Source organism: Ptychodera flava, chromosome 19 (assembly GCF_041260155.1).
Source record: "Ptychodera flava strain L36383 chromosome 19, AS_Pfla_20210202, whole genome shotgun sequence".
Classification (NCBI taxonomy): Eukaryota; Metazoa; Hemichordata; class Enteropneusta; family Ptychoderidae; genus Ptychodera; species Ptychodera flava.
Genome location: NC_091946.1, coordinates 23,047,528 through 23,073,505, shown reverse-complemented (window position 1 = coordinate 23,073,505; position 25,978 = coordinate 23,047,528). Strand labels below are relative to the sequence as shown.

Genomic DNA, 25,978 nt, shown 5'->3' with positions numbered 1-25,978 from the left:
GAAATGCAGTAGGAAAATGGTAACCCCCATTTCTCAAGAAATCCCTAAAAGGAGTCTTATTTGTGGAATATTCATTGGGGGTACATTCCTACCCTCCCAGCGCAGCCAGGTAGACCCACAGGTGCGTGGAGTTGCCGTGTAGTAGAGAGAAGGGACCACCGGCGCGGCGCTGCGCTGCTAGCTACATGTGTACACGCAGCGCGCAGCGACATGTGTACACGCAGATGGGCATTGGGAATTTTAGAGTGTGTTAGGGGGCCTTTGTCCATGACAGCATCACAATAATCAGGTGACCTCAACCAGAGAGGCTGCTGTGCTGTGCAGTTCAAATGCATCGAGCTCGTTGACGGTATAGTGTACAGTGAACAGGGTCTCCTAACGAACAAGTCAGGCCCGATCGGAGGGCCTATGCATCAGTGAACGGATTTTGGCGTGGATGTTCTGAAATTTGTCGCGTTAAACCAGTCAATATGCCATCTAGGACCGAGAACGTCGAGACGACGCCGCTGCTACATTACCGGCTGTCGAGAAGCCAGAGCTTGCACGATACGCGGCAGAGTCCGCGCCAGCTCTCGACTTTCTCCGGGGTGTTTATACCCTGTGTCCTCTCAATGTTCAGTGTCATCCTGTTTCTTCGTTTAGGTAAGCAAACGCTTTCAAACTATAGTGATTTTTTCGAACGTTATTCAATCTAGATATTTACACAAGTCGATGCATATGATTCAAATAGTTTCCGTGTGATTTTCATTCGGAGTGACCGGCCGTGATAGGTTACGGCTGATTGATAGTGCTGTGACCTCAGGGTGAGGTCATTGACGTCTGAATTAGGCATTGTTTGACAGTCTGTCGTCTCCAGTTCGGACAAATGACACACCGGCAAGGAAAACAATTTGGTTGTCAAACAAAGACAACATACAGATGTGATGTAGATTTATGAATGTATCATATGGTCGCTGTGAGATCCGTCACTATGTAGTGCACCGTGTTATACTGTAGTGTTGTATTATGTATATGATGTGCAATGCATTGTATGGATAGAAAATTATTTAAGTCTCAGATATTTATATTCTTATGTTGAATCAGGCTAACACGTTCTGCATGTATAATTACTTTCGCTGTCTGAGAACCTATTGTTTGTTTGTCTTCTGAATCGACTATATATTTCTTCACATTATAATGTCACAGTTGCCAGTTACTAAAATTCCTCTACGCACCCCATAGACATATGTACATACACCTGAGAAGAATACACGTCTATAGGGCGTGTAGGCACAGGGCGGAATTTTAGAAAACTGTCGACTGTGATAATATATACATATTGTCATTGCTGTCAGGAAGCGATGGCATAGCCGTAGCAGTCCGTATGCACATACCGGGGAGCAGTGTGTACTGTCGAACGAGTCATGAGTGCTCTGTACTTGCCCCGATTCGAGGTAGTGGGTGGTCAATTAAAATATATTAAAATTTACAGTGATCGTGGAAAGAGCCCGTAATGCTCGTATGATGCATAGGTTGTGTTCATAGATTTGTGTCTGTACTGTTTGTTATATAACATTTATATTTTGTATTTGAAACGAGGGCAGATCACGTGCATATGTACCTGTTCTCTTGAATACAACCATATTTTTAAAAATTACCTATTTGTCAAAAAAACATGTTACGACTTACCTTCAATATAGATAGCTTCAGCTTTTTAGCTTCCCAGAATGCATCAGTCAATTGTGACCTAGACAGGTACTGCTGAAAGCATCCCCAGTTCAGGAAATTGTGTTATCCATTTACCCTGTCTGACTTTCAAGTTTCAATTAGTGAGTGGGCAGTTAGCTTGTCCCTCAAAAAGTGGCATAGATTAGCCTTTGTTTCAACCACAGCAAATGTGATTTTGATTGGCGTGACTCATAGCTTTGTCACTGATTTACAAAATGTTTTTTAAATTTATTTTTTTTTAACTAGATTTTATTATGTGTTTTCATTTATTCCTTATGTGTTTTTAATATGATTTTCATTAACATTACGTATCAATTTATATTCCTCTTCACTGTTTCTTCAGCAATCTGTATCTTCAATCGCTCTTTATCAGAAAAAATTAATCATGACATGTACCGTAGCATATAAATAGACAGCCCAAGCTGTCCATGACTCATTCATCTAGAAGTATCACATGCAGGACTATTACTAACGCTTGTTTGATTTCCTTCAAATTAAATATACTTCTGTTTCCTCATGCAAAACTTTGTATTTACATAATATACTAGTGTTGGGATTTCAGTTCTGGAAATTTTTTCTACTTTCTATGTGATATTATATATTAGGCATATGTGTTTCTTTGGTGTTTTAAGATTCAGTCACAATGACAGTATTTATTTCAATAGGATGTTGCTGTATTCCTACAAATGCAAGTACCTGGAACTTGTATCTCTTACAATATTGAAATGATGTGTAAAGTATCCCACTTTTTCTTTGCAAAAAAAAAAATCATTTTCAGTTTCAATTTTGTTTCCTTTGACTCAGGATGTGCTGAAGAATCATATGCATGATGCATGCCTTGTCAGAAATAAACATCAAAATTGCCCTCCCGGACCTGAATGGCAAAGACAATAAAACATATTGATTTTCATATTTTAGGAAGTGATACACCATATGCTTCCTGTATCTGTAATTTCTTGTTAGTCACAGCAGGGATGCAAGATCATAAACTGAAAACTATTATTTCAAGTGTGATGTCTATTTGTACTGGTTTTTACGTGTATTGGTTTATCATAGTGTTTATTGAGCATCCTTGCCTCGTGATCATGAGTTTCTAGGGGATACGCCCATGCTTTGACACACAGCTTGACAGATGCTGTACATAAGTGTAGACCTCTAGGGTCTGCAGCACGAGGAAGCTTCTTAGCTCCCATGGAAGTGACTGCATTGTCACAAACACTAACAGAATATATCTGTACCATAGGGCTCAGTATTGTGAAATCTGTGTTCTGGTGAGCCGACTTCGCACCGCGAGTTTTGAAGTGTCATGATGGCAGAGATTGTGTTATGGTGAAATTTCTCTGCCGTGCTGGCATCGCGGCACAGGCAAAGAGGTGAAAACTGCCAAAGTGTAGCATCACATGCTGTTCCATATATGTTACAGATTACCTACACATACATAGGCATTGAAAAATCTCTGGTGAAAATTTCCACAGTCATTTACAAATGGAGGTAGGGCTTCAGTCAAAACTGCTACAGTTTCACAATACTGCAGAGTTTGTGAGTAGTACTTCACAATTGTAAATTGGAAGCCAGTCCTATAATTTAGTTCTTTCACACAATTCTCCCCCCCCATAAAAAAAAATAGCCAATACAGAAAACACTGCAAAGTTTTGCATTTATTGAAAATTGAGGATCCGAATATTCCAATCTTACTTCACAGTGCATTAATATTACGTGTTTCACCCTTTCACCACCATGGTTTAGCCTAAGCCTACTGTTATCAATGGTGAGTGTGGACCTGTATACAGGGAATTAGGGTTAAAGGTATACAGTCACCTGTCGTCTAAATATGCCCATATGTGGTCAAAGGGATGTTCCTTGGTATTCAAAATGCCCATGTGAGGGCACATTTTTAAAAAGTGGCCACCCGATTAAAATCTGTGATTGGTTAGATTTTCTCTTTCCATGGTAACTGGCAAAATGGGAACAGCCTAACAGGTGACAGTGTACCTTTAATGATGTGTGCCATATCGTATGGATTAGCACAGGGGAGGCAGTTCTCATCCCTGCAAACATGGTACCGAGATTTATACTGTTACTCCTACATATTTCAGTATTACCTCTGTGCACTTTTGTTTTTCAAATAACCTTAGGTGTGTTAGCAAGAACCACAACCAGCCAATATAGTAGTGAACAAACATACCGAAACACAATCCAGAAGAGTGTTTTTTTCCAAACCAATTTAATGCACTGCTGACTCAAAATAGTTGTTTTTGACCCAGAAAATTTGCCACTTTTCAGATAATGATATAGGACTGACTTCAGGACCAAGAGATTTCTGCATTGATGCAGAGTTCAGAAATCGCAATAGATGAACAGTAAATGTTGATCATCATGCACGAGTTACACTCGAACTAAAATTGTTGTTTATCTTCTTGTACAGGTTTTGTGGTCGGTAATGCTGGTCTGCTGGGGTCCATGGGAATGTACATCCTGGCGTACTTCATAGTCGGAATGACAGTGCTGTCAATCTGTGCTATATCAACCAATGGGGCCATCGAAGGAGGCGGAGCTTACTGTATCCTTAAAAAGTTACCGGATTAGCACTATTTTAAAATGTATGGTAGCAAAAGTCATTCAAATGTTTATTTGTGCGTCGCCACTAGCATGAGGGTTTTGGTGATGCTCGTTAAATCCTGGCTGGTGAAAATCAGTAATTGCCATGATAAAAACAATTGACGTAATTTTTAAAAATTTTCTGAATTTCTGCCTTGAATCTGTAGCAGGTAACAATTTAGGTTGTAGGACGTAGGATTCACTGCTTTACACAACCACTTGAAAAAGTTACCATAGTACAGATATATGTGTAGATCATGAAGTCTCGGAAGTCACAAGTACATTTCTACATTGTAGATAAAAAAATCCAACTTCACATCACTGTTTGTCGCATAGTGATTGAGGGACAGTGATGCCATCGTACTGTCTGGCTCTATGTGTTACTTACCCAACTCTACTCCTTTAATTCCCTCCATTCAAGTAATGCAACTCTTGTTGGCAACATATTTATATTTAGAATATAATGTGCCTCGAGGACAGATATTTGGACTCTCAAACTTTTACATCATAGTTTTTAATCAACCACTTGTGGGGGGTCATTTGGAAGTTCATCAAGTAGCTAAAGTTACCCCCTGCATATTTTTGTGAAAATCGAAAATTCAATTTTTCCACCATAGAATTTTCCATATCAGTAAATATTGAATACTTTGTTTCTCTAGCACCAAATTTTGCAAGGTGACCCCAAAAGGAATGGTTTCAAGAGCAAAAATTAATTCTTTCAATTTCAAAGCACAACTACCTCAACACACCTATGACAATGATTTTCAATAACATTTTCCTTCTATAAAAGTTTATCAAACTTGTCAGGTCATGGTCATGGCTATCACCTGAGTCATGGTTGTGACCTCACTCAACATTGAAAAGCGTACATGCAAACAATTCCTGAATTCATCATGGCCCTGTAGGAAGCATGACCCTCCTTGTGGAAGGTCACGACAGTAAAGATAATATTGGCGAGTGGAACCTGATCCTTGACGTATCAAGTGTAGGTTACTGTAAATTTTAAATGTTCATATCAAATCATATATCTCCCTCTCTAGTTTATCGTGATTTGTTTGCATAGCACTAAAATTATGAAAGTCGTCCTTGACCTTGTGGCATTGCTTTCTGCTGTAGGAATGAATCACATTTAACAAATAGCAGGTTTTTAGACGCATCAGTCGCTAGTTAATTTACCAAGTGGTTTATAGTATGTGAACCATATAGACAGATGTATGTGTGAAATAATAGTGAGTGTATATGATGAATCTCATTATGACAGAGATAATAATAATTTGAGACTTTTATGGACTGGAGCAGAACATGAAAAACTCAGTAATCAAATCTTTGACATGAAAGGTAGATTTGAAAATGCTGTATAAACCAATGGAATGTCTTTTAGGAAATTTTGTTTGTTGGAAAATTTTACAACCTATTGAAAGTACTACATCCTTGGAATTCAGAACTCAGAACTTTCATTCGTAAAGGAAAAACCAGCCTACTGAACAACATATTCATGGTAAATGCTACATAAGTTTATGCAAATGATAGGAAACAAGGTGTTCCTTAAAAAATAAATAAATAAATAATAAATAAATAAGCAAAATAAATAAATAGATAATAAACAAATATACAAATAGATGAGTAAATAAATAAAATAAATAAATGAATGTGAATAACAGATAGAGGAAGTAAATTCATGAAATGTATCTAATCACAATAAAAATGTGAGAGTGATGGATGTAGTGTTAGGGTCTATTCTTAGCGATAATAATGGAAGAGTGTTCCCACTTTGATTATTTGTCTGGGCAAGTACACTGAGTTGCAGCAGTAAAAATAGTAAGATTTATAGGGAGAAGTAACCACCGGGAAAAAACAATATATTGGTAAATATTTAAATGAGTTGTCTGTATAATAATAGGATATTGTAAATCCACTTTCTCCCGGTGCAATTGAACAATTTCAGAATTGAATGCTACTTTACCTGTGGTAAGGATAATTTATATCAAAATTCCATGCAAAAATAGTTACCTGGAATACTGTTCAGGCAGTCAAAAGATTGATCTAAAGATAGGACAGAATTTTGAAGAAGTTGTGACAATATGAAGAAGTTGAAATCCTTGAGACAATGTTTGCGTTATATAATGAGATTAATAAGATTGAACCCATGGCGATTATGGTAATTTTTATTCATGCTTGTCAGTTCGCGTATTTAAAGTTTGTGGTATGAATTTGAGACCTAATTCCCCCAGATTTTATGATTTTTTTATGGTAGAGGAATGTGGTAAATCATGCATTTTTCAAGTATTCTGGCAGGGGTGGGGGGTCAAGTTTATTGATCAATAACCCAGGGAGGATAGTTGATTGGTTTGTTTAGACATACAAAATAAGCTGTAAGCTGTAAGAAAGGGCGGTACATTTGACTGCTGGGTGTGATCCTCAAGGAATAAAAGTACCGATACATGTTGAGTGGTTCGATCAATCAGTTCTTTATTCTAAAAAGGCATGTTATTTTTTTCTTCTTCTGAATTATGGTTATATGGGGAGCCATAAAATATCAACTTATGGTAGGCTGTGTGACCTCAAAGTAATAAAGTAATTTTTCAACGTTGGCTGTGGTTCTGCTGGCCGAAGTAAAGGGGTGGAGTATGACAATTACCGTATTCATGAAATGTGGTCCGAGGTTTGCCAATTAAACTGGGTCAGAATATTGTAGCTATTAAAATAAAGGTGAAAGTCAGCCATTTGGGGTTTATTTTGAATCACAAACTGTACGAGTACATTTTTATGGAAAAATATTTTTTCAATATCCGCGGGTGTGTTTGTGTATCCAGTCTCTATAGTGATGCTCTTTCAGCATAAGTATAGGTTTATGTGATGTTTTTTGAAGTTTGCCAACCACCAAATATCAGTGATGACCTGTGTTGACTGTTGACATGTACCGGTAGTAACAACAATGTCTTTGAAGGTTTCAGGGGTAAAGGGATTCTCACTTTGCTTTGTTGGTAATATTGCAAAAAGTCTGACGAATCCCATCGTATGAACATCAAATGTAGGGATTTGCTTGCTTTCTTCCTCTTTTTTTTCTCCTTTGTTTTCATCTTTGGTTCATCTTCACTGATAAGAGACAAGGACAGTGGATGCCAGCATAGTCTGCATACTGCAGCATGGAGATAGGAGAAAAAAACTGAACAGAAAGTTACCGACTGAACACATCTTGATGTCTAATTTCACTGTCAGATTTCTGTGAGTTTTAGGAATGAATGAGGTCAAGTGGTGGTTGTAACCATCACATCAGAACTTGACACAAATATATGGACATCTATGAAATGCTGCCAAGTAAATGAAGGGTAATGTGTTTGTATTGAAGGGGGAGGCATTTATTTGAAAACCTAATGCTCTGGAATATAGATGAAAACTGTAGTAATCTGAAGTAATGCTACAAATAGGGGATTGTTCCTCCACACAATACATAGATACACTGTATCTATTCAGTGCAAGGGTATGTAGATTGATGGCAAGTATGGGTGGTGTAATTTTGTATACCTGTGGCAGGAATCAAGTGGTTAACTAAGTTCTAATATAGCTGTATACAGTTTGTTTGTGTCTTGGCTGTAATAGTTGGTCCAAGAATGGCTGTTGTAGTTTTGATTGTTGAAAACAAAGTCAAAGCCTAGTTGTGTGGAACAAGGGTATATTCTGTTGTGCATGTAAGCGAAGGATTTGGCTCAATCACTGTTGTTGACTTCCCTTTGATAAAAGATTTTAGCTCTGTGTCAGTGCATATGGCAGGTAAAACTGAGTCATCTTCCCGATTTGCAAGTTATGCATTAATGTTATTGTTTACTGATGTTCTCTGTATCGTAGCTATACAGCTCCTCTCGGTACAACCTGTTCAACATTAGTTCAGTTATTCTGTGCAATAACAATTTTGGTGAAGGGAGAGGGTCACAGAATAAGGTCATCAATGACCTTATCAGTGATTTAGATCAAACTTTGATTGTATAGAAAACAACAAGCTTAAGGCACTATTTTTAAATTGAGACGATATCTCATTTCAATCACTCAGAGATAATATTTTTGATGATTAATAAAAAGAGTGCAAAAGAGATAATATTTTTGGTGATTAATAAAAAGAGTGCAAATGATAATTAATCTCCCTACCTTAGTGGTCTAATGTACGCTTCGAGTGATAAAAAAAAACACAGTTATTTAACACTGTACTCAATGACTGCTATCTGTGCCATCCCCACAACGAGATATGGTATGTGTATTAGGTTAGTACGCAGAAAATCATCAATTTTAACTTCCTCTTTGTTGCTTTGAAAAGTTTGTTCAGGTGTTCATACACAGTTGTGCAGTATTGAAGATTAATGTGGATATTTAATACTCCATGGATGGCCTCTTGGCAATTTGTCTGTCTGCAAACAGACAAAAAGAATCATTAATCCACTTGATTTTAATGCATTGCATCATTGACCGGTACTGGTGTCTGTTATTGGGTAGCATGCGCTTCCAACCTAAAGGTTTTAAACTTTTACTGAAACTTTCCTCAGGAAACTATAAACCATAATCTTTCATAATCCAGAATAAATATTAGGGGTCACCTGGTATAATTTGGGATTAAAGAAAAAATTTACCTCAAATGTTCTGACATTTAAAAACTTACAATGGCTGCTATATTCAAACTCTATGGGGAAAGTTGAAAAATACGACTGTACGGTGAAAATTTCATTCATTGCACTTGTTGGCATTTTCAGGTAAGCATTTGATATATGGCCAAATTTTATGACTGCGTCCATTGAAAGGCAAGACATGCTGGGTGCTAAATACATGCAATATCACGTACAATGACCATCTTTGTAGACTTTCACAGTTTGACCTCTGACCTTAGGAATCCTCAGCTGATGTCAGGTGTTTGGAATGTCTTTGAAGGTATTACTTGCTGTGTGAGGTGTGTGCGATTCGATACCTGGACTCCCCAGCTTAATGGCTGTTTCTTCATAACAATAATGCTATTGTTGTGTCAGTACTGCTCATGTGCAGTGTGGTGTATTCAGTGAAGTGTGACAGTGCCAACACTTTGAATAAAGACAGACTTGTCATGAAAGAGACTGATTTAAACAAACATCATGTTCAAAGAAGCGGACACAAGTTATATTGTGTAGATTGACAAAAAATTCTACTTCAGCAGAACTGAGATTTGCTCCAATTCCTGCCACTCCTTCATTCCGTTTCAGAATCTCACTCAATGCCGGCATTGTCCATCAGACCCGCAGCGATCTTGTCAGCTTGTTTGTCACTGGTGGCTGCATATCGTTTGTAGAATTTGTACGATAGGTGCATAAATCTTATATCATAAACCAAAAGGATTATATATTCCCCACATGCCAGGGGTTGCCCCTAATAATTGTGCTTTTTGCCCATTATAGGAAAAAAAATCTTTCAATACAATCTGCAGATATTGTGATACATTTACTAATAAACATTTAATCTCAAAATCAAACACATGCTTGGTGTATTTACATTCAGCATGTCTTATATTTTCTGAAACAAAAATAAATATAGATGTTATAATACTAATTTGGTCAATTATTAATCCAGAGCATTTCTGAAACAAAGGGCGTTTTAGTGGTGTCGAATTTAACAAAAGAATTGGAAAAAAAATTCAAATATTTATATTTAAAATATTTTTCAGAGGGAGGGGAAATTAAGTCTAGTATCTAGCATGTACATGTCAAGCTCTGCAAATCCCTGAGTTAGCAAGACAGATACTAGACTACAAGAAATTATGCTTATGGAAAGTCGTGAAAGGAAATAATTTTTCTGTCCCTCAGTTTATGCTGTGTTATACCCGAGTACACTACAAAATGCACAGCATATGAGACGTCTTTCTCATTTTGTGCATCAGATGGTTGTGTCGGCTTCTAAATTAGAATACTGATGCATCAATGCATTTGGCTCCTGAAATAAGGATAGAAATTGGTGTCAGGTGGTATGCAGACTGTTAAACTCAGGTGAAACCTTGATATAAAAAATATGTATAACATTACCGCTATTTTATTTTTGCTTTTCAAAATTTTTGAGAAATGCACAAAAAATATGCTGTCTGCAGACATAAGATTCTTCTAAATTTCAGTATTAAATAACTTTGATGATAAATGCATATTTGTTTTACAAAGGAATGTATTTGTACTGTGGGTGTTATGTCAGTAATTATTTATAGACGAGATGAGCAAGGTTGTGTATGTAGAAGAATCTTTGGTATGTCCATTACACCATTATTTACATATGAATAGCTTTATATTATGACAATGCTTTTGTTTTTGTCTGGTCATTTTATAGACCGTAACATCATGCATGCATGGACTATTGCTCATAAAACATCACTTCTATCATGAATATTTTATAATAAATATTTTATACCCAATTTTTTTTTAAATTTTCAGAAAATAAAGGTACAAGAATAATAAAATGGCACTTTGTTAGCACCTGTGTTATAGTGAAAGCAAAAAAAGATTCTCTTTCAAGGGCTCTGCCCATACACTACAGCAGAAGTGAAAAAAAGACAAACTTTGTATTAATTTTTGCCAGCAGCCAGCATCAAATATACGTTATCAAGTCAATGCAACCAGCAATATTATTATCGCAGGAAATGAGTGTTTCCTTTTACAAAATACACACTAGTCAGTGATCTAGTTGTACAGATTAAAGAAAACTTGTTATTGTGCACAGCAAACATTTTCCAGTCAAAAACAATGGATTTGTAAATTTAGCCAATAAGAATGTCATATCAGCCAACTTATAATGTTCAAACGTTTTTGCCCAATGAATGCTATCAAAATAATTATTATTATTAATTTTTCGATCAATCAACGCTTTGAAAAAACTATGTCCAAAATTTGCCGTCAGAATATTTTCCTGCACTTTTTTAGTCAATCAGTGCCTTGATTACCACTGAAGTATGATCAACAACCATTTTCAGGTCAATTGTTGAAAGAATAGTGTGATTGATCATAATCAAACTTCAGAAGTCCCTGATAGCTGATAATATTGACCTAGGTGTCACAGTCTTATACGCTGTAAATCAACAATTTTGTTGCAAGATGTTATGACAACATTTTATCTTGTTTTAGTACTTTTCTTTAATTTTCTTGCAATTCTGGTCTGACCATAGGGAAATTAACCATCGAAAACTACTCTCTAGTTTGACACTGTTATAATATTATCATAAACATGTTTACTATGTTGTCATTGAAGTACCTATTGTTCTTGTATGACCTTTTACCTCAATTATGATTTAACATCATGAATGTACAGAGAGAGGTCAAAGGTCATGGATAAGATGTAAATGTGTATTGTGTTGGGGTATAAATGATTGCAGTGGAACTTAAATTTGTAAATCATGATCAACCCATGGCAGAAACACTATAATGTTTTAAGGCTATATTTCAATTGAGCAATCTACAAATGACCGATTACACTGGGTCCACGTAGTACAGATCTAGCTGGTCCAGCTCATCATTGTCAAAAAGTGTTGCTACTGTAGATGACTAAAGATAGCTGTTTCAAACTAAAAAAACTACAGTCTAGTTATTGAAATATTTGTAAAATTGTAAGTTAACGTTTAAGTGGAAGACCAACTGAAATGCCAAAGTGACATGTGATGCGTTGTATTCTTTATGAAATCAATCACAGTCTGAAACCTGTCAGTGATTGGTCGTAAATTCATCAGTAGAACCTGGTGACTTATCATTTATCCAGGTGCGGCACTGGGTCAAGCTATTACACTGCCAGTCTCTAAATTTTTGCAACACATTATTTCTGACAATTTGACCACAGTATGAGTCTTCATGCAGATTTACGTTCCTACTTCAAGTACTTGAAGTTCAAGTGCATGAGGCTAGAGGTTTACGGATCAGCCCTGAAAAAGTTGTTGAAAATACCAGACTACAAGTACACCAGGCCAACCGGTCACTCTTTGGAAATCCTTGCGTTCATTGGAAAACCTTAAATATCTGACTGTTAAGGACAAAGATTACCGTATTTGATTTCCAAGTGATGACATTGAAGATACAGATAGTGACAGGTTTCAGTGTACCGGTCAACTTGCCAACCGTTGTAAATAATAAAAGTATTAACTGGCTTGTCAGAGGTGAGCTAATCCACCAACCCAAGCTCATTGCGTTTAATTTTATAACTGGGCCATTAGTAATTTGCTTCTAAGTTTCTATTATCCCGAGGGACTAGTGAGTTATTGAACTTGTAAATTTGCATAACTGGTTGGCTAGTGGAAACCTGAAGCTGGGCTGGAATTTTTTACAATACCATAGCTTGAAGGTTGATTTAAGGTAGTACATGACTCAAAAGTGAAAAACTGAAATTTTTGCTCAAACTTTCCTCGAGGAAACTTTCAACTCTTCTCTTTTCAAATCAAGAATAAAATCGGGGGTCAATCTGAAAATTAGCTAGCAGAGAAACAAATTACCTCGAATTTTCCAATATTTTAAATTCAAAATGGTCGCCATCTTTGTGTTAACTCGGTGGCAAAAATGAAATTTTTTATTTTCAGGAAATGGGTGGTGAAACTTTTATGTACCCCAGGAGCTTTAAAATGAACCCACACAAGCGGTAGATCAGAATAGTATGTAACAATTTTAGAGTCCGAATATGTCCCTAAGGTGCATCCTACCTTATTTAGTAAATCTGAAAATGATATACTTAACCTTGCAACAAGTTTTCAACTATTGCCAGTCTTTACCATACACGTACATCATTCCTTTGCCTTGAACCACAGGCCGTGGAGCATCTTCCGTTCCACTGCTTGAACAGCCTTGGATCAAGATTTATTTATGATAGCAATATCAAGCTACCTTGCATGTAAGCAAATAAAAACTGTCAAACTATAATTTTGTTTAGAATTTTTTACTGAAATGCAGTAAATTGACCAAAAATTACATATGGTCTCAGGCTCGTGGTCTTATTGTCATGTCACTGACGATTTTACAGTCAGTTGGTTTTGATTTTTGATGAAAAGTCACTTTCAAGTTGAAATATGTTTTCCTTAACTCATGTGTCCAGTCATGATAAGCAGGGCTTTAGGTCCGGAGTTTGGTGGCAGCATCGGTATCATGTTTTTCTCAGCAAACGTTTTCTCATCGGCTCTGTATCTCTTGGGTCTTATAGAAGCCATTATGGATAACTTTGGCCCTAACGGTGAGTACAAGACAAGCATCTCTCAGTAAAAGAAACATGAAATCTCAAAATCCAACCTTGTATGCGATGCAGAACTATGAGGCCCCTTAACTCTGTCTGTGTATTCAATACAATCAGTATATGTTTGTCTCGCTGTGCACATACATATATGTACCTTTTTTTTCTTGTTTTTTCAAGTACTGACTTGTAAAATTGTAACAGCGGAGCTCTTTGTGTTCTTTGTATCTTAGAACAGTTAATATTTAAGTGAGAGTTTGTCTCAATGTTTGTTTGTTGCTATTGGACTTTGCACAGTCCTTGTCATGACGGGATGCTCGCATCTAAAAAACAGTACACTTTTTTGGGCTCTTTCTGCACTGATAATATGCATCTAACGTAGTTATATCAGATATAATCAGACATTACATAACGCTTAGTCAACAACTTCAGATACCAATAGCTTGGCCGGTACTACTTAATGCCAAGGTATTGTACAGTGAAGCGGCACAAACTCAATCTCGTGTAAACCTTGACAACAGTATTATCATTTCAGGACATCGGAATTTGTTCCTACTTTTATTAATTTGAACTAACATATGGCTTGTAGTATATTTATAGGTCCTAATCTGTGAAAATTAGGGTACAATGTTCAAAGAAGTTCAAGGCGAACGATTATCTGTATGAGTGAAGTGTGTTAGGCAAAATCTCTTCCCCGCACACTGGCTTTAATCGCTATCTCTAATCACATTTTGCAAACAGCTTACGAGATGGCAAATAACCTTAATTAGAAGCTCCATACCCGTTGAAAAGCCCATTTGCCGGGGTGAATATGCCTTGAAAGTGCACTGTTATTTAGATGGGAACGTCCCGTCATGTACCTATGTTCATGCAAACTAAAATATTCTATCCTATCCTATGTACACATGTAAGAAATTTGTGTCGCTTTACCAAGTTAAAAGGTAGTTTTTGTCACAAATCGTTATACATTATTAATATATTTCACAGATCCTGTCAAGTGATTCAACAATTGTTTGATGTCAGCATAGCAGTACAGCATGTGTGCAACAGGTCTTCAGAACAGCGCCCTCGCTGTCTTCTCAGATGCGTTCTGTACTAATATTTAAATAAATAAAACTAATAATTATTCAAAAGATCAATTGTACTTGGTAGTAGAACATATGTGGAAAGATCACACAGGTATCTGTTATCTTACTTCAGTTTTTGTTTTCTGTTCAACAGGTTTTCTCCTCCCAGAGGGGTCGTCAGGGCTACCACAAGGTCGCTGGTGGATATTTCTATATTCTTCTATACTTCTATTCTTAGCATTTGTAGTTTGTCTTGTTGGAGCGAAAATGTTCGCCAAGACTGTCCTCTTCATCTTCCTCGCTGTCATGGTAGCACTGCTAACGGTCATGATCAGTTTCTTTGTGGTACCTTGGAGGCTGATCAAATACCCTCCCACCAATCCCGCTACAGAACTCAATGAAAATCTAACTGCCAACTACACTGGATTGGGTCACAATACCATCCATGAAAATATCTTCAGTAAGTGAAATACTTGTGATGCACAAAACGTGAGAAAAACTTGTGTATTCCTTTTCTCTTTAACTTCATGTTGTCATAGAAAAGCATTCTCTTTGCAAAAAATTTGTGGAGGCAGTGTTTTACTCTCAAGAAACATTTTTATTTTGAAAACTTTGCTTCAGTTTTACAGATCAGAAAGGGAGTAAATGCAATTTTGATCAGTATATCAGTGAAACTGTCAATATACCGTTGGAATAATTCTAAAGGACCTGTCAAGAAGACACCCATCACAGTCAAAGAAACATTAGAAAATTTACATTTTAAAGTCAAAATACAATTGATAGAAAACATTGTTTCATCTTTGAATTTGATAGTGGATTACAGCACAGATTACACGACCGGGAGAGAGTTGGACTTCATTTCTATATTTGCTGTGTTCTTCAATGGTGTGACAGGCATCATGGCCGGTGCCAATATGTCAGGTGAGCTACCCCTCCAGTGAAGCAGATTTTAACTTTGATTGTAACAGTGTGATACAAGTGATGTATACCTGAAAAACAGTGGACCCATCTTGCATATGGTATTATTCATAGCTTGTCTGAGGGTGCCATTCCTGAAGAGTGAACACAAATATACCCCCTAGGATAGGTTTGAATTGTACTGCATATTATCACTGGTCCACTGTTCTGCAGTCTTGAATAAATACTTCACATTACTATTGTAAATTACATACTTCATTCTATTGAAGTCGACAGCAAGTGTCAGATTCTCGCAAGACAAGAATAACAAAATTCTATGTACTCTGACATGTTTGTAAACAGAATGACCATTTGCTGCTGTAAATGTTACCTACATGGTTGTCCTGTAAGCTGCCCTGTCTGAGTACAGAAATCTTACAAGATGCCATTGTCACAGTATTAAACAGATTAAAGCCAGACAAAAAAGATTAGGGAGAAAAGTGAGCAGACATCAAGAGGGTTTGCTTTTGAAATAATCATTATCGTAAACTTTCTGTTTCAAAAACTATATTTTAATACTTTAATTTTTGTTTTTATGAAACAGTGGTGTAATCATTTAGCTGTCTGATGTAAATATAGTTCATTTCTTGATATTTTTAGGTGATCTCAAGCAGCCAAGCAAATCAATTCCTCTGGGAACAATCCTTGCCTGTGTATTCACTTACTTTACATACAATGTAGTGTCTGTGTTGGTTGCTGCAACTTGTACAAGGTGAGTTGAACTTTTATCAGTTTGTGTCTTCTAAATCTCGGGCTGTATTACCCCAAGTTTTCATTGGTCTTAGTCATGTCGACAGGTGCATCAGGACTTACCACTGTGCACTGTGGAACGAACAAGTTTGAATGTCAACAGTTACTTTGTATAGTTGAAAAGTAATTAAAGTTTCCACAGAAGTCGTCAGTTTTAAACTGATACATGGAAAAATCCCTCTCTTGAATTTAAATTAAGTTTCTATTCTATTGTCTTCATCGCTTTTTTTCTACCAAAGCATATGTAATTTTAGTCTTATAAATGCCAATATCATCTAGACTTCCTCCAAGTCTTTGGGTATAGAAATGTTGTAAGAATAAACTTTAGCAGACAGTCGCGTTAGCGGTAGGCTGTTGCATAGATTATGGGGTGATTGCGTTGCTTGGCCAGCAAGTAACTGCTGAGAAAAGCAAATGACTGGGAGCCAGTTTTGAATGAAATCTTCCATTGTCAAGTTCATTTGAGCTTCTGTTTTGACCTTTGCTTTGTACTTTCAGGGACCTGCTACAGAATGTGTACAGTTTTATGCAGGAGATCAACGTGTGGCAGCCGTTTGTTGTCGTCGGAATCATTGCGGCTTCCTTCTCTGCGGGTCTCAGCAATCTGATTGGTGCATCTCGAGTACTTAATGCTGTAGCCAAAGATGACCTTGTTGGTGAGTAGCTCTAATTATGTATAGCTACATTAAAATAGCATTGATGATTATTGTAGACTAATTCAAAATATTGTATGACCTTGTGTATGCAACAAAGGCTGTATGTGACATGTGTGATTTGTTAAAGTCTTGTCTGAAAAGGTTTGGTAATATATCTGTGTAAGCTGGGGGTTGTTTGGATGTACGTCTATCACCTGTAAAATTTGAAAAAAGGCAATTTAATTAATTTTCCAATGTACTTGTTACAGGTATAATCTTTCATCCATTTAAACATGAATCTGCTAATGGTAATCCATGGCCAGCCGTAGTGATTTCATGGGCTCTTGTACAGGTCAGTTTCAGATTCAGATTCAGGTTGACAGCAGCTGGAGAACGCTGTGATAGTTTCAGATTTGAATATTGATTAGCTGATTATTGATTCATGGACATGTCACATGGTGATATGAATTTGTACAGACAAACAGACACAGGACGATAAGTGAACTTTGGTAGCTAGTCAGCCAAATTATTTTTTTCTCACCATTTATATACTAGTCGTATACATGTTCTTTCATTTGACGATTTGTTAATCACTGCATGAAAAAAACTGTGTTTGTTCAAACGGACACATGCGTTTTTAATTTTGCTTTTCATTCGTTCTTCAATTGTCATACAAAGAATAACTCTTCAGATACGGCCACAAGACCGCTTCAGACAGAATTCCTTATGCGTAACTGAAAAGAAAAGGGGTCAAAGGTCAATTTATCTGCTGTTCTGGTACAAATGGTCACATTTTCTTCATTTTTCCAGGTCATTCTTCTGATTGGTCAACTCAACGCCATTGCTCCCATCGTATCCATATTCTTCTTGCTGTCCTATGCGGCCACCAATCTGGCATGTCTAGCCCTGGAGTGGGCTTCTGCTCCAAACTTCAGGTGAGATAATGTTTTGTAGAAGAAGTACATGGTGCCTCAGTGATGGACTAGAAAAATCATTTCTTGTGAACTTGCCTTTCCATTTATACTACAGCTTGTGTGGGTGGTATTTGTGTTAGTGGTATTTGTGTTAGTGGTATTTGTGTTAGTGGTATTGTGTTAGTGGTATTGTGTTAGTGGTATTTGTGTTAGTGGTATTTGTGTTAGTGGTATTGTGTTAGTGGTATTTGTGTTAATGGTATTTGTGTTAGTGGTTTGTGTTAGTGGTATTTGTGTTAGTGGTATTGTGTTAATAATAGTGGTATTTGTGTTAGTGGTAGTTGTGTTAGTGGTATTTGTGTTAGTGGTATTGTGTTAGTGGTATTTGTGTTAGTGGTATTTGTGTTAGTGGTATTTGTGTTAGTGGTATTGTTGTTAGTGATAGTGGTATTTGTGTTAGTGGTATTTGTGTTAGTGGTATTGTGTTAGTGGTATTTGTGTTAGTGGTATTTGTGTTAGTGGTATTGTGTTATTGGTGTTTGTGTGAGTGGCATTTGTTCATGAACACTCTTACAAGTTTCATGATTCAATCTGTCCCCAACATCCTTCTCTGAAAAGTTGCTAATGTTACCTCAGTGTTCCCAGGGATCACAACCTATATATTTGATCTTGATCCACTCAAAATAGGGTTTGTGTAGAGATTCTTTCGTAATTTATGGAAGATTTGCACAACAGCACAACAACATGTCGATGCATTTGTGTGGTCTGATCTGTTTCCCTCCAGGTGGAGATCCAATTTTTAGCTTTCATATATTTTTCAACTCTCTCATTTGGAGGATTTGACAATTTTTTTTACAATTCTTGTTAATACTGTCACTCTGATCTCAAAACCATAAACACTTTGGTACCATTTAATATATCAATAATATTTACTTCTTTCAGGCCTTCTTTTAACTACTTTTCATGGCATACATGTATGATTGGAATGCTTGGCTGTCTCACCATGATGTTTCTGATCAACGCCCTCTATGCCTCCGTCAGCATTGTTGTTCTCATGATCCTGTTCTTCTACATCCACTATCGCACTCCTGAGGCAAGCTGGGGATCCATCAGCCAGGCCCTCATCTTCCACCAAGTCCGGAAGTACCTCCTGTTGCTTGACATCCGGAAGGACCATGTGAAATTCTGGAGGCCCCAGATCATCCTGCTGATTTCGAACCCTAGATCTAGCTGCCAGTTGATTCAGTTTGTGAATGATATAAAGAAAGGCGGTCTGTATGTCCTTGGATACGTCAAGGCTGGTAACTTGGATGACTTTCCGAATGACCCGCTAGCGCTGGAGTACAACGCTTGGCTGAGCCTCATCGATCATCTGAAGATCAAAGCGTTTGTCGAGCTCACGCTCTGTGATACGATCCGAGGGGGCATCCAGCATCTCCTACGCATCTCAGGGCTCGGTGGGATGAAGCCGAACACCGTCATTCTAGGTTTCTACGACAACTGCATACCGGTTGATTCCTTCAAGAAGGGCGAAATCTTCAAGAAGGTGAAAGTGCGATTCGATGAGGATGATGAGATCATCGGGAATGTGGAGAATCATTTTGCTCCGCTTCGGGAGCTTGAAGATAGAAAGGGTCTCACCGCCGAGGATTATGTCATGTGTCTACAGGATGCCATTAAGCTGCAAAAGAACCTGTGCATAGCCCGCTACTTTCACACCATGGACAGAGATGCCATCTTCAAATCGAAAAAGAAGGTGTACATGGATGTCTGGCCGGTCAACTTCTTTAAGCCGGAGACTGCCGGTTACCTGGACACGGCGTGTCTGTTTCTGCTTCAGATCTCGACCATTCTGCACATGGTCCCCGCGTGGAACAAGAAGACATTGATGCGAGTGTTCCTGTGCGCCGAGAACGACGACGAGGCCACCAGGAAGCGGGAAGAAAAGCTGAAGAATTTCCTAAATGAATTGCGAATTCAGGCCGAGATTAAAATCGTGACCTGGGAAAACTGCATAGCTCTGATTCCCAAATATGAACCGGAGGCCGCCGAGGAAGACGAGATGTACCCGGTCACGCGACAGGACGGGATCACGGATAATTACCTGAGAAGTATCAATGACCTTGTCAGGAAGCAACAGGAAAACACGGTGGTGACGTTTTGTTATCTTCCATTGCCGCCTGCCGACAAGAAACTGCACAGACGTTACCTTCAGCAGCTGGATGTCATGACGGAAAATCTTAAACCAACCTTGTTAGTCCATGGCATCAACGCCGTCACCTCCACAGCATTGTAGAGTTGCGATTTTGCGCATACGTACACCTTGGCAGTCACGTTAATTTGAAGTGAATGGTTTCGCATTTACATCACTTGTCAGAAAATTTATCGCACTCACAAAGAGCGAGAAACAGTACTTAGCTAGCTTGCTACTTTTTCACAAAAGAAATGCATCATGAATATGATGGGCTCAGAACATTGGCAAAATTTGTAACATTTTATAATGCTTCCAGGTCGTAGTTCATAGATGAATAACTCACATATCCATCAAATGAGAACAAATCACAGTGAAATATCCCGTGACTCATTCTGACTGGCACACACACACACACACACACACACACACACACACACCTCAACTTTGAAGTGTGACAGTTCTCTTCAGAGTATCATTGTGATATTTCTGAAAACTGCTCAAAGTGTTTTTGTGACTAGTATCTTTCTGAATGCCACATTTCAACATCTTTGCTCAAAGGAGAATGCCATTTTTGCAAAATTTTAAACACAAAAATTTTGCAAATCATCTTCTGTGATAAATCAGGACATCTTAGTGCAACTTTTTGTCCAAGGAATGGATAGTGAATTTTATTCAAGAGCTATCATAGCAAAATAAACCTGGAAAATTTTTAGCAGATGACATTTTGTGATTTAGTTTTGAACATTCTGCTTTGAAAAAAACAACATTCGTAGCATGCACAAACATCTTGGTTTAGTGTAATGTATATTGTTTTTGCCAAAGTTTTGATCTTGAATAATGATAAGTTTAGTTTGAAACTACAAGGAAATGTGTGGAACAGAAGTTTTTGCAAAGTATTGTCCATGTGTAACAGTCAGACAGAGTAATGAATAATATTACATTCTCAGCCTATAGTACTAGCCATGCACGGTTTAAAAATTACCTTTTTAGCGCCAAAGTCAATTATTGTCACCTTTAGTAAATATACTCCAGTCAATTTTTTTCAGATTTTTGTCAAAATTTTGATAACAAACTGTAGCCGATGAAATGTGATGTCCATTTGGTCCAAAATTATAAAAAAATTACAGAAAAATTCATAAAAATTGGTAAAAATGTTGCACTTAAATTTTGGTGGGAACAATTACAGCACTCAAAGGGTTAAAACAAGTAGGTCACAGAGACCCAGTGCTCTTGCAGATTTTTAGTTGTTTATGTACAGTCATTTTACCCATGAACCAAACTGGCCAAACACAGCGTCAAACAACTCAAAATTTCAGAGACATCTTCTTCCTCTCTCCATTGTTAATAGTAAGGGACTGTTCAGTTTTTACGGCCTAGGGGGGCCCGGCAAAATCTTGTCGCCAGTGTTCTAAAAAGTATAGACCCCCCCTGCATTTTTCGTGAAAAAAAGATGACCCCCCCCTTTGTCAGACGAAAAAATTTGATGTCTCTCTCCCCCCCCCCCCCCCCCCCCCCCCCCCCCCCGAAAAATAACAACGCCGGTAAGAGGGTCGATCATGGCCATGCAAAGGCATAAAGTGAACATTATTGTAGGTATTATGTTTTTGAAAATGTGGTGATGACCCCCCCCCCCCTTCGCGGATTCCAAAATTAGGATGACAACCCCCCCCCCACGCCGTAAAAACTGAACGGTCCCTAAAGATATCTGCAATTTCTGCGGATTTCATTGGGGCAGACATCTTGGCTGGGTATTGCCATATTTCACTGTCTGCTGAGCAAAGCTGTGTATAAACGCTTCACATAGGTATTTTGCCAGGGACTTATGTCATGCTGCCGAGATCTTGTCATGTGGGTACTTCTGTCATGATGTTGATATTTAACCAACAATGTCACCAATAACATTTTACCTGTTTGTGTCAGAGAGATGCAGGTGTTGTATGGTTTGGGAATGCAAAACAAATTCATCCTACCCTTATCAAATTATCAAAAACAAAGAAAAATTATCTGAAACAAAGACAGAAAAAATTGTTAAAACTAGACGTGGACTGTCTTCTCTGGCAGCACATGATACCAGGTAATAACAAATGTTTGGTAGATTTCAAAAATATAGAGTGGTATATTAGTTGTGTAAACAGGTTTTATTTCTGTTTCCCATATATATTTTGCTGGATGTATACATAACAACAGTATCTGGGGGATAAAGTAGTGGTTCCTATAAATGAATTATATCGATCATCTGTATGCATGTATGTAATAATGTATACATGTATGTATGTATGCATGTATGTAATAATGTATACATGTATGTATGTATGCATGCATGCATGCATGTATGTATGTATGTATGTATGTATGTATGTATGTATGTATGTACGTATGTATTTATGTACGTATGTATGTTTGTATGTATGTATGTATGTGTGCATGTATGTGTGTATGTGTATGTGTTTTCTTTCAAAGAATCTGCCTGTGCAATCTATTTAAAAAGTTGTTGAATATGACTGTTGGAATCAATCAATTTTATCAGCAAAGATCATTTATTGAAAGTAATTATCTCTTATTCACAAAGACACCTGAAATGTATAATTTGTTCAACTCATACAAGATTGCGGCCACGATGCAAAATTCAAAGCAGTGACTTTATAATGCTATTCACAGGGTGCTAATTAGTTTTGAGATACGACTTTTCAAACCTACTTAGTGGCAGACTTACAGGGCTGGTTTGTGCACATGCAATTTTTGAACCCTGTCAACACCATGGTATGGCCCAACCCATTGTTATCAATGGTGAGTGGGGACCTGTTTACAGGGAATTAGGGGTGGGCAGGTTAAGTAACCCATTCCAAATCATAGGTTGTATACTTACTATTCAATAAAACAGCCATAACTTACTTTGTAGAAGCCTACTATTCCAGCTGATCACAAATTGATTTTCTTGTCGGAAATTTAATAATCTTGCTGAAAAAAGCATGCACTGCCTTCAAGTAATTAGATTCTAAGAATTAGGTCCAAAATTCATCCTTACTTCAGATTTTACAATCAGGTTGTAAAACGGCCAAAAAACGACATTTACATTTTTATTTGTGGCTCTTTTGGTAGTAACGAATACTTTTTGGCCACGCATCACATATACCTTGAAAAACTAATGAAAGCACACGTGACTGAAATTTCGATTTTTAGGTCAGGAATGTCACTTCCCCTTTAAATGTAAGATTGTGAATATTTAGTAATTCCTCACACAAACATTGTCTCTATCATAATGCTATTTCAAATCTCCGTGTGAAGATTTTATGTGAACCATAATCATGATCATGAAAAATCCGATGATTTTTTGAATCATTTCAATCTTGATTTGTCGTCTACTTACACTTCTGAAATACCAGCCACTGTCTGAGATTTCAGGAAAGACATTTTCTGTCATGTTTCAGTGGTATATTTTAAGTACACTCTTGTCATAATTGAATTTTGATTTTTGCGACTCTCAAGGAAGTCATCCATATTTTAAGGCTGTAAATTTATAATTTTTGTATGTTTTGTAATTGATTCATTGACAATATGAATGTTAATTTTACAACCATATTCTGAACAGATAAGTCTACATGTTTTCAATTGTTATTTGTATGTATTCAACTACATATTCATTTTACAAACTTAAGAATTTTGAATCCACAGAATTAGTTCATTTTGTAAGTTTTCTGATGCCATATTACTAGTATTTTATTTTGTAGAATTGTAAGATTATCTTTGTGTGAAAAAGAATTTTTTTGAGTTTATGTCATACATGTAAAAATGAGTCTTGTAGGTGCCAAATGAAGCTAAAATATTCAAATGGAATAGGTATCAATTATATATTATGTATTTCAAAATATTCTTTCAGCAAAATTTTCAGGTGCTTGCGAGCTTTTGAATTGAGAGTTCAATTTTGCATGTGTAATAAATATTACAAAACTTTACAGCTCTTTGAATATTTGCATGAATTTACTGAAGGCAATGGTATATCTGATTGTAATCTTATCTATCAAACGGGTTTAACTTGTATGAAAATTTACAACCATGAAATGGTATGTCTGCTGATAGGTTCCAGATTTCTATAGGATGTAGCCCAAATTAAATATGGCTGCCGTTGCCATGTCAACATCTGGCCAAAAAAAAAAATGTTTTCATCAACTTTCTTCAGTAAGAATCATTCCTGCTCTTATTTTCTTGTTGTATTTTTGGAAATATTTGAAAACTTTTGTCATGAATTGGATTCAGAAACATACGGTAATGCAGTACTGCAAATTTTTTTTTAAAATATTTTACTCATCAGGTAAGATTTTTTTACAAGATGTCTTTATATATAAATGATAGTTCACAAACCTATAGTTATCTTGCTCACCAGTAACTTTATAACAGATCATCTCAAAGTGCTCATACAGTTCAGTTTGCTTTGCCTGTCAAAGACAATTTACTCTGCACATTAAACTATGTCCATCAGATGTCAAACTTCGATGTGAAATCATTGAAATTAAAATATTTTTCTGTGACTTTGCTTGCCGGAAAATGTTTGTCTTTGCTTTGTAAGTTTAAACCATCTCAAGTGTAGTTATTTGAAACGATATTACAGCTTTGTCAATACCAGTGAATTTTGTGACTTTACTATGCTCTATATAATGTATCCGATTATCCAGCAATTGTGGCCCCAGATGTTTTATACATCGACAATTCACCGGCATTGCCAATAACTATAAATTAACAATAATATACCCCATCCCAACTCATAATGGACTCAAGTAAAGTTCAAACTCCATGATGAACTCAGCTTCACTTGTACCTCATGTAGTGCAATTTCCTTTCATCAATTATGAGCAGGGAGGGGGTACATTATTGAACATGTCAAATGCTTTGATGTGAAATGAGATGTTTTTGTCATTCTTTTGGTTCGATATGATAAAACATATGTAATTTGTCAGAATATTCGGAGTGAATTTCAATTATGTAAGCTGTGAGCATACTTATTTCAGATTTGTTGAATTGTTTTGTATAAAATGATTTGTGTATATTGATTTGGTAACTTTCTGAAGGCTGTAGCTCTTTTAACTTTTTGTGTCATGCTTCAGATTTCATTTTTGTAGGACACTGACTGCGTATGGCTTTGCAAAATAAAACTGAATTGTGTTTCTAAAGTTACATTAATTGTCAACTTGCTCTGATGTTTGGCATGTATGTGTTGAAATTATCATTTCAGAGGGGAGCGAATTAACAGATAAAGTACCCAGGACAAACAGTGCCTACCTCAGACTTACGTAGTCTGTGGGCATGTTAAAAGTATACTGTCACCTGTTCCAATTTTGCCAGTTACTATGGAAAGAGAAAATCTAACCAATCACAGATTTTAAGCAGGTGGCCGCTTTTTAGCTCCAATAGCCATATGTATATATGGCGATGGAAGCTATTCTTATAGGCTAGGGAACTGTCTGTATGTATATCTGTCCGTCAACATCAAAAACTCCAAAACCGCTGCACATTTCATCTTGATATTTGGTGTGTACATGGATGATGGGCTGTAGATGAGATTTTATTCAATTGAAGTTGTCATCGCCAAAAATATGCAAATTAAGTGAAAAAATGTAAAAACAGTCAAAATTGAAAAAACTCAATAACCACTGAGCAGATTACATGAAAAATTAGCATGTAAGTACTTTGGGCTGACATGAAATGATTGTGCACATCTTGGGTCAGTATCTTGGACTTGCTATTTTTCATGAATTTTTTTGTAATTTTCTCCCATTTTTGGTCAAAAAATCTTCTTCTCTGAAACCACAAGTCCGATTGATTTGAAACTTGGTATAGAAGTGCATAGGAGTGACCTTTCCCAAATTTGGGCAAATCGTGGTGAAATTTGCATATTTTTAGTTTACACGTCCATAGACTCCCATGTAAAAGGCAGATCTCCATAGACTCCCATAAATAAAAATTTAGTTT

General features: G+C 36.8%; 1 protein-coding gene across 1 annotated transcript; it reads left to right on the top strand.

The window, feature by feature from the left end:
• Nucleotides 1–281: 281 nt before the first annotated feature.
• LOC139118945 (solute carrier family 12 member 9-like) lies at nucleotides 282–25,183 on the top strand. Its single transcript, XM_070682524.1, has 10 exons — nucleotides 282–642; nucleotides 4,133–4,267; nucleotides 13,366–13,500; nucleotides 14,719–15,024; nucleotides 15,378–15,485; nucleotides 16,122–16,233; nucleotides 16,770–16,927; nucleotides 17,176–17,258; nucleotides 17,717–17,841; nucleotides 18,763–25,183. The coding sequence occupies exons 1-10, from the start codon at nucleotides 471–473 to the stop codon at nucleotides 20,114–20,116; spliced, it is 2,688 nt and encodes an 895-aa protein (XP_070538625.1). The 5' UTR covers nucleotides 282–470; the 3' UTR covers nucleotides 20,117–25,183.
• Nucleotides 25,184–25,978: the final 795 nt, after the last annotated feature.

Excerpts from the sequence above, each read along its gene's own strand:
- LOC139118945 (XM_070682524.1), top strand. The coding sequence starts at position 471 with ATGCCATCTAGGACCGAGAACGTCGAGACGACGCCGCTGCTACATTAC. Across the intron at positions 4,268-13,365 it reads CGAAGGAGGCGGAGCTTACT|TCATGATAAGCAGGGCTTTA; the intron begins GTATCCTTAAAA and ends TCATGTGTCCAG. Across the intron at positions 13,501-14,718 it reads GGATAACTTTGGCCCTAACG|GTTTTCTCCTCCCAGAGGGG; the intron begins GTGAGTACAAGA and ends TCTGTTCAACAG.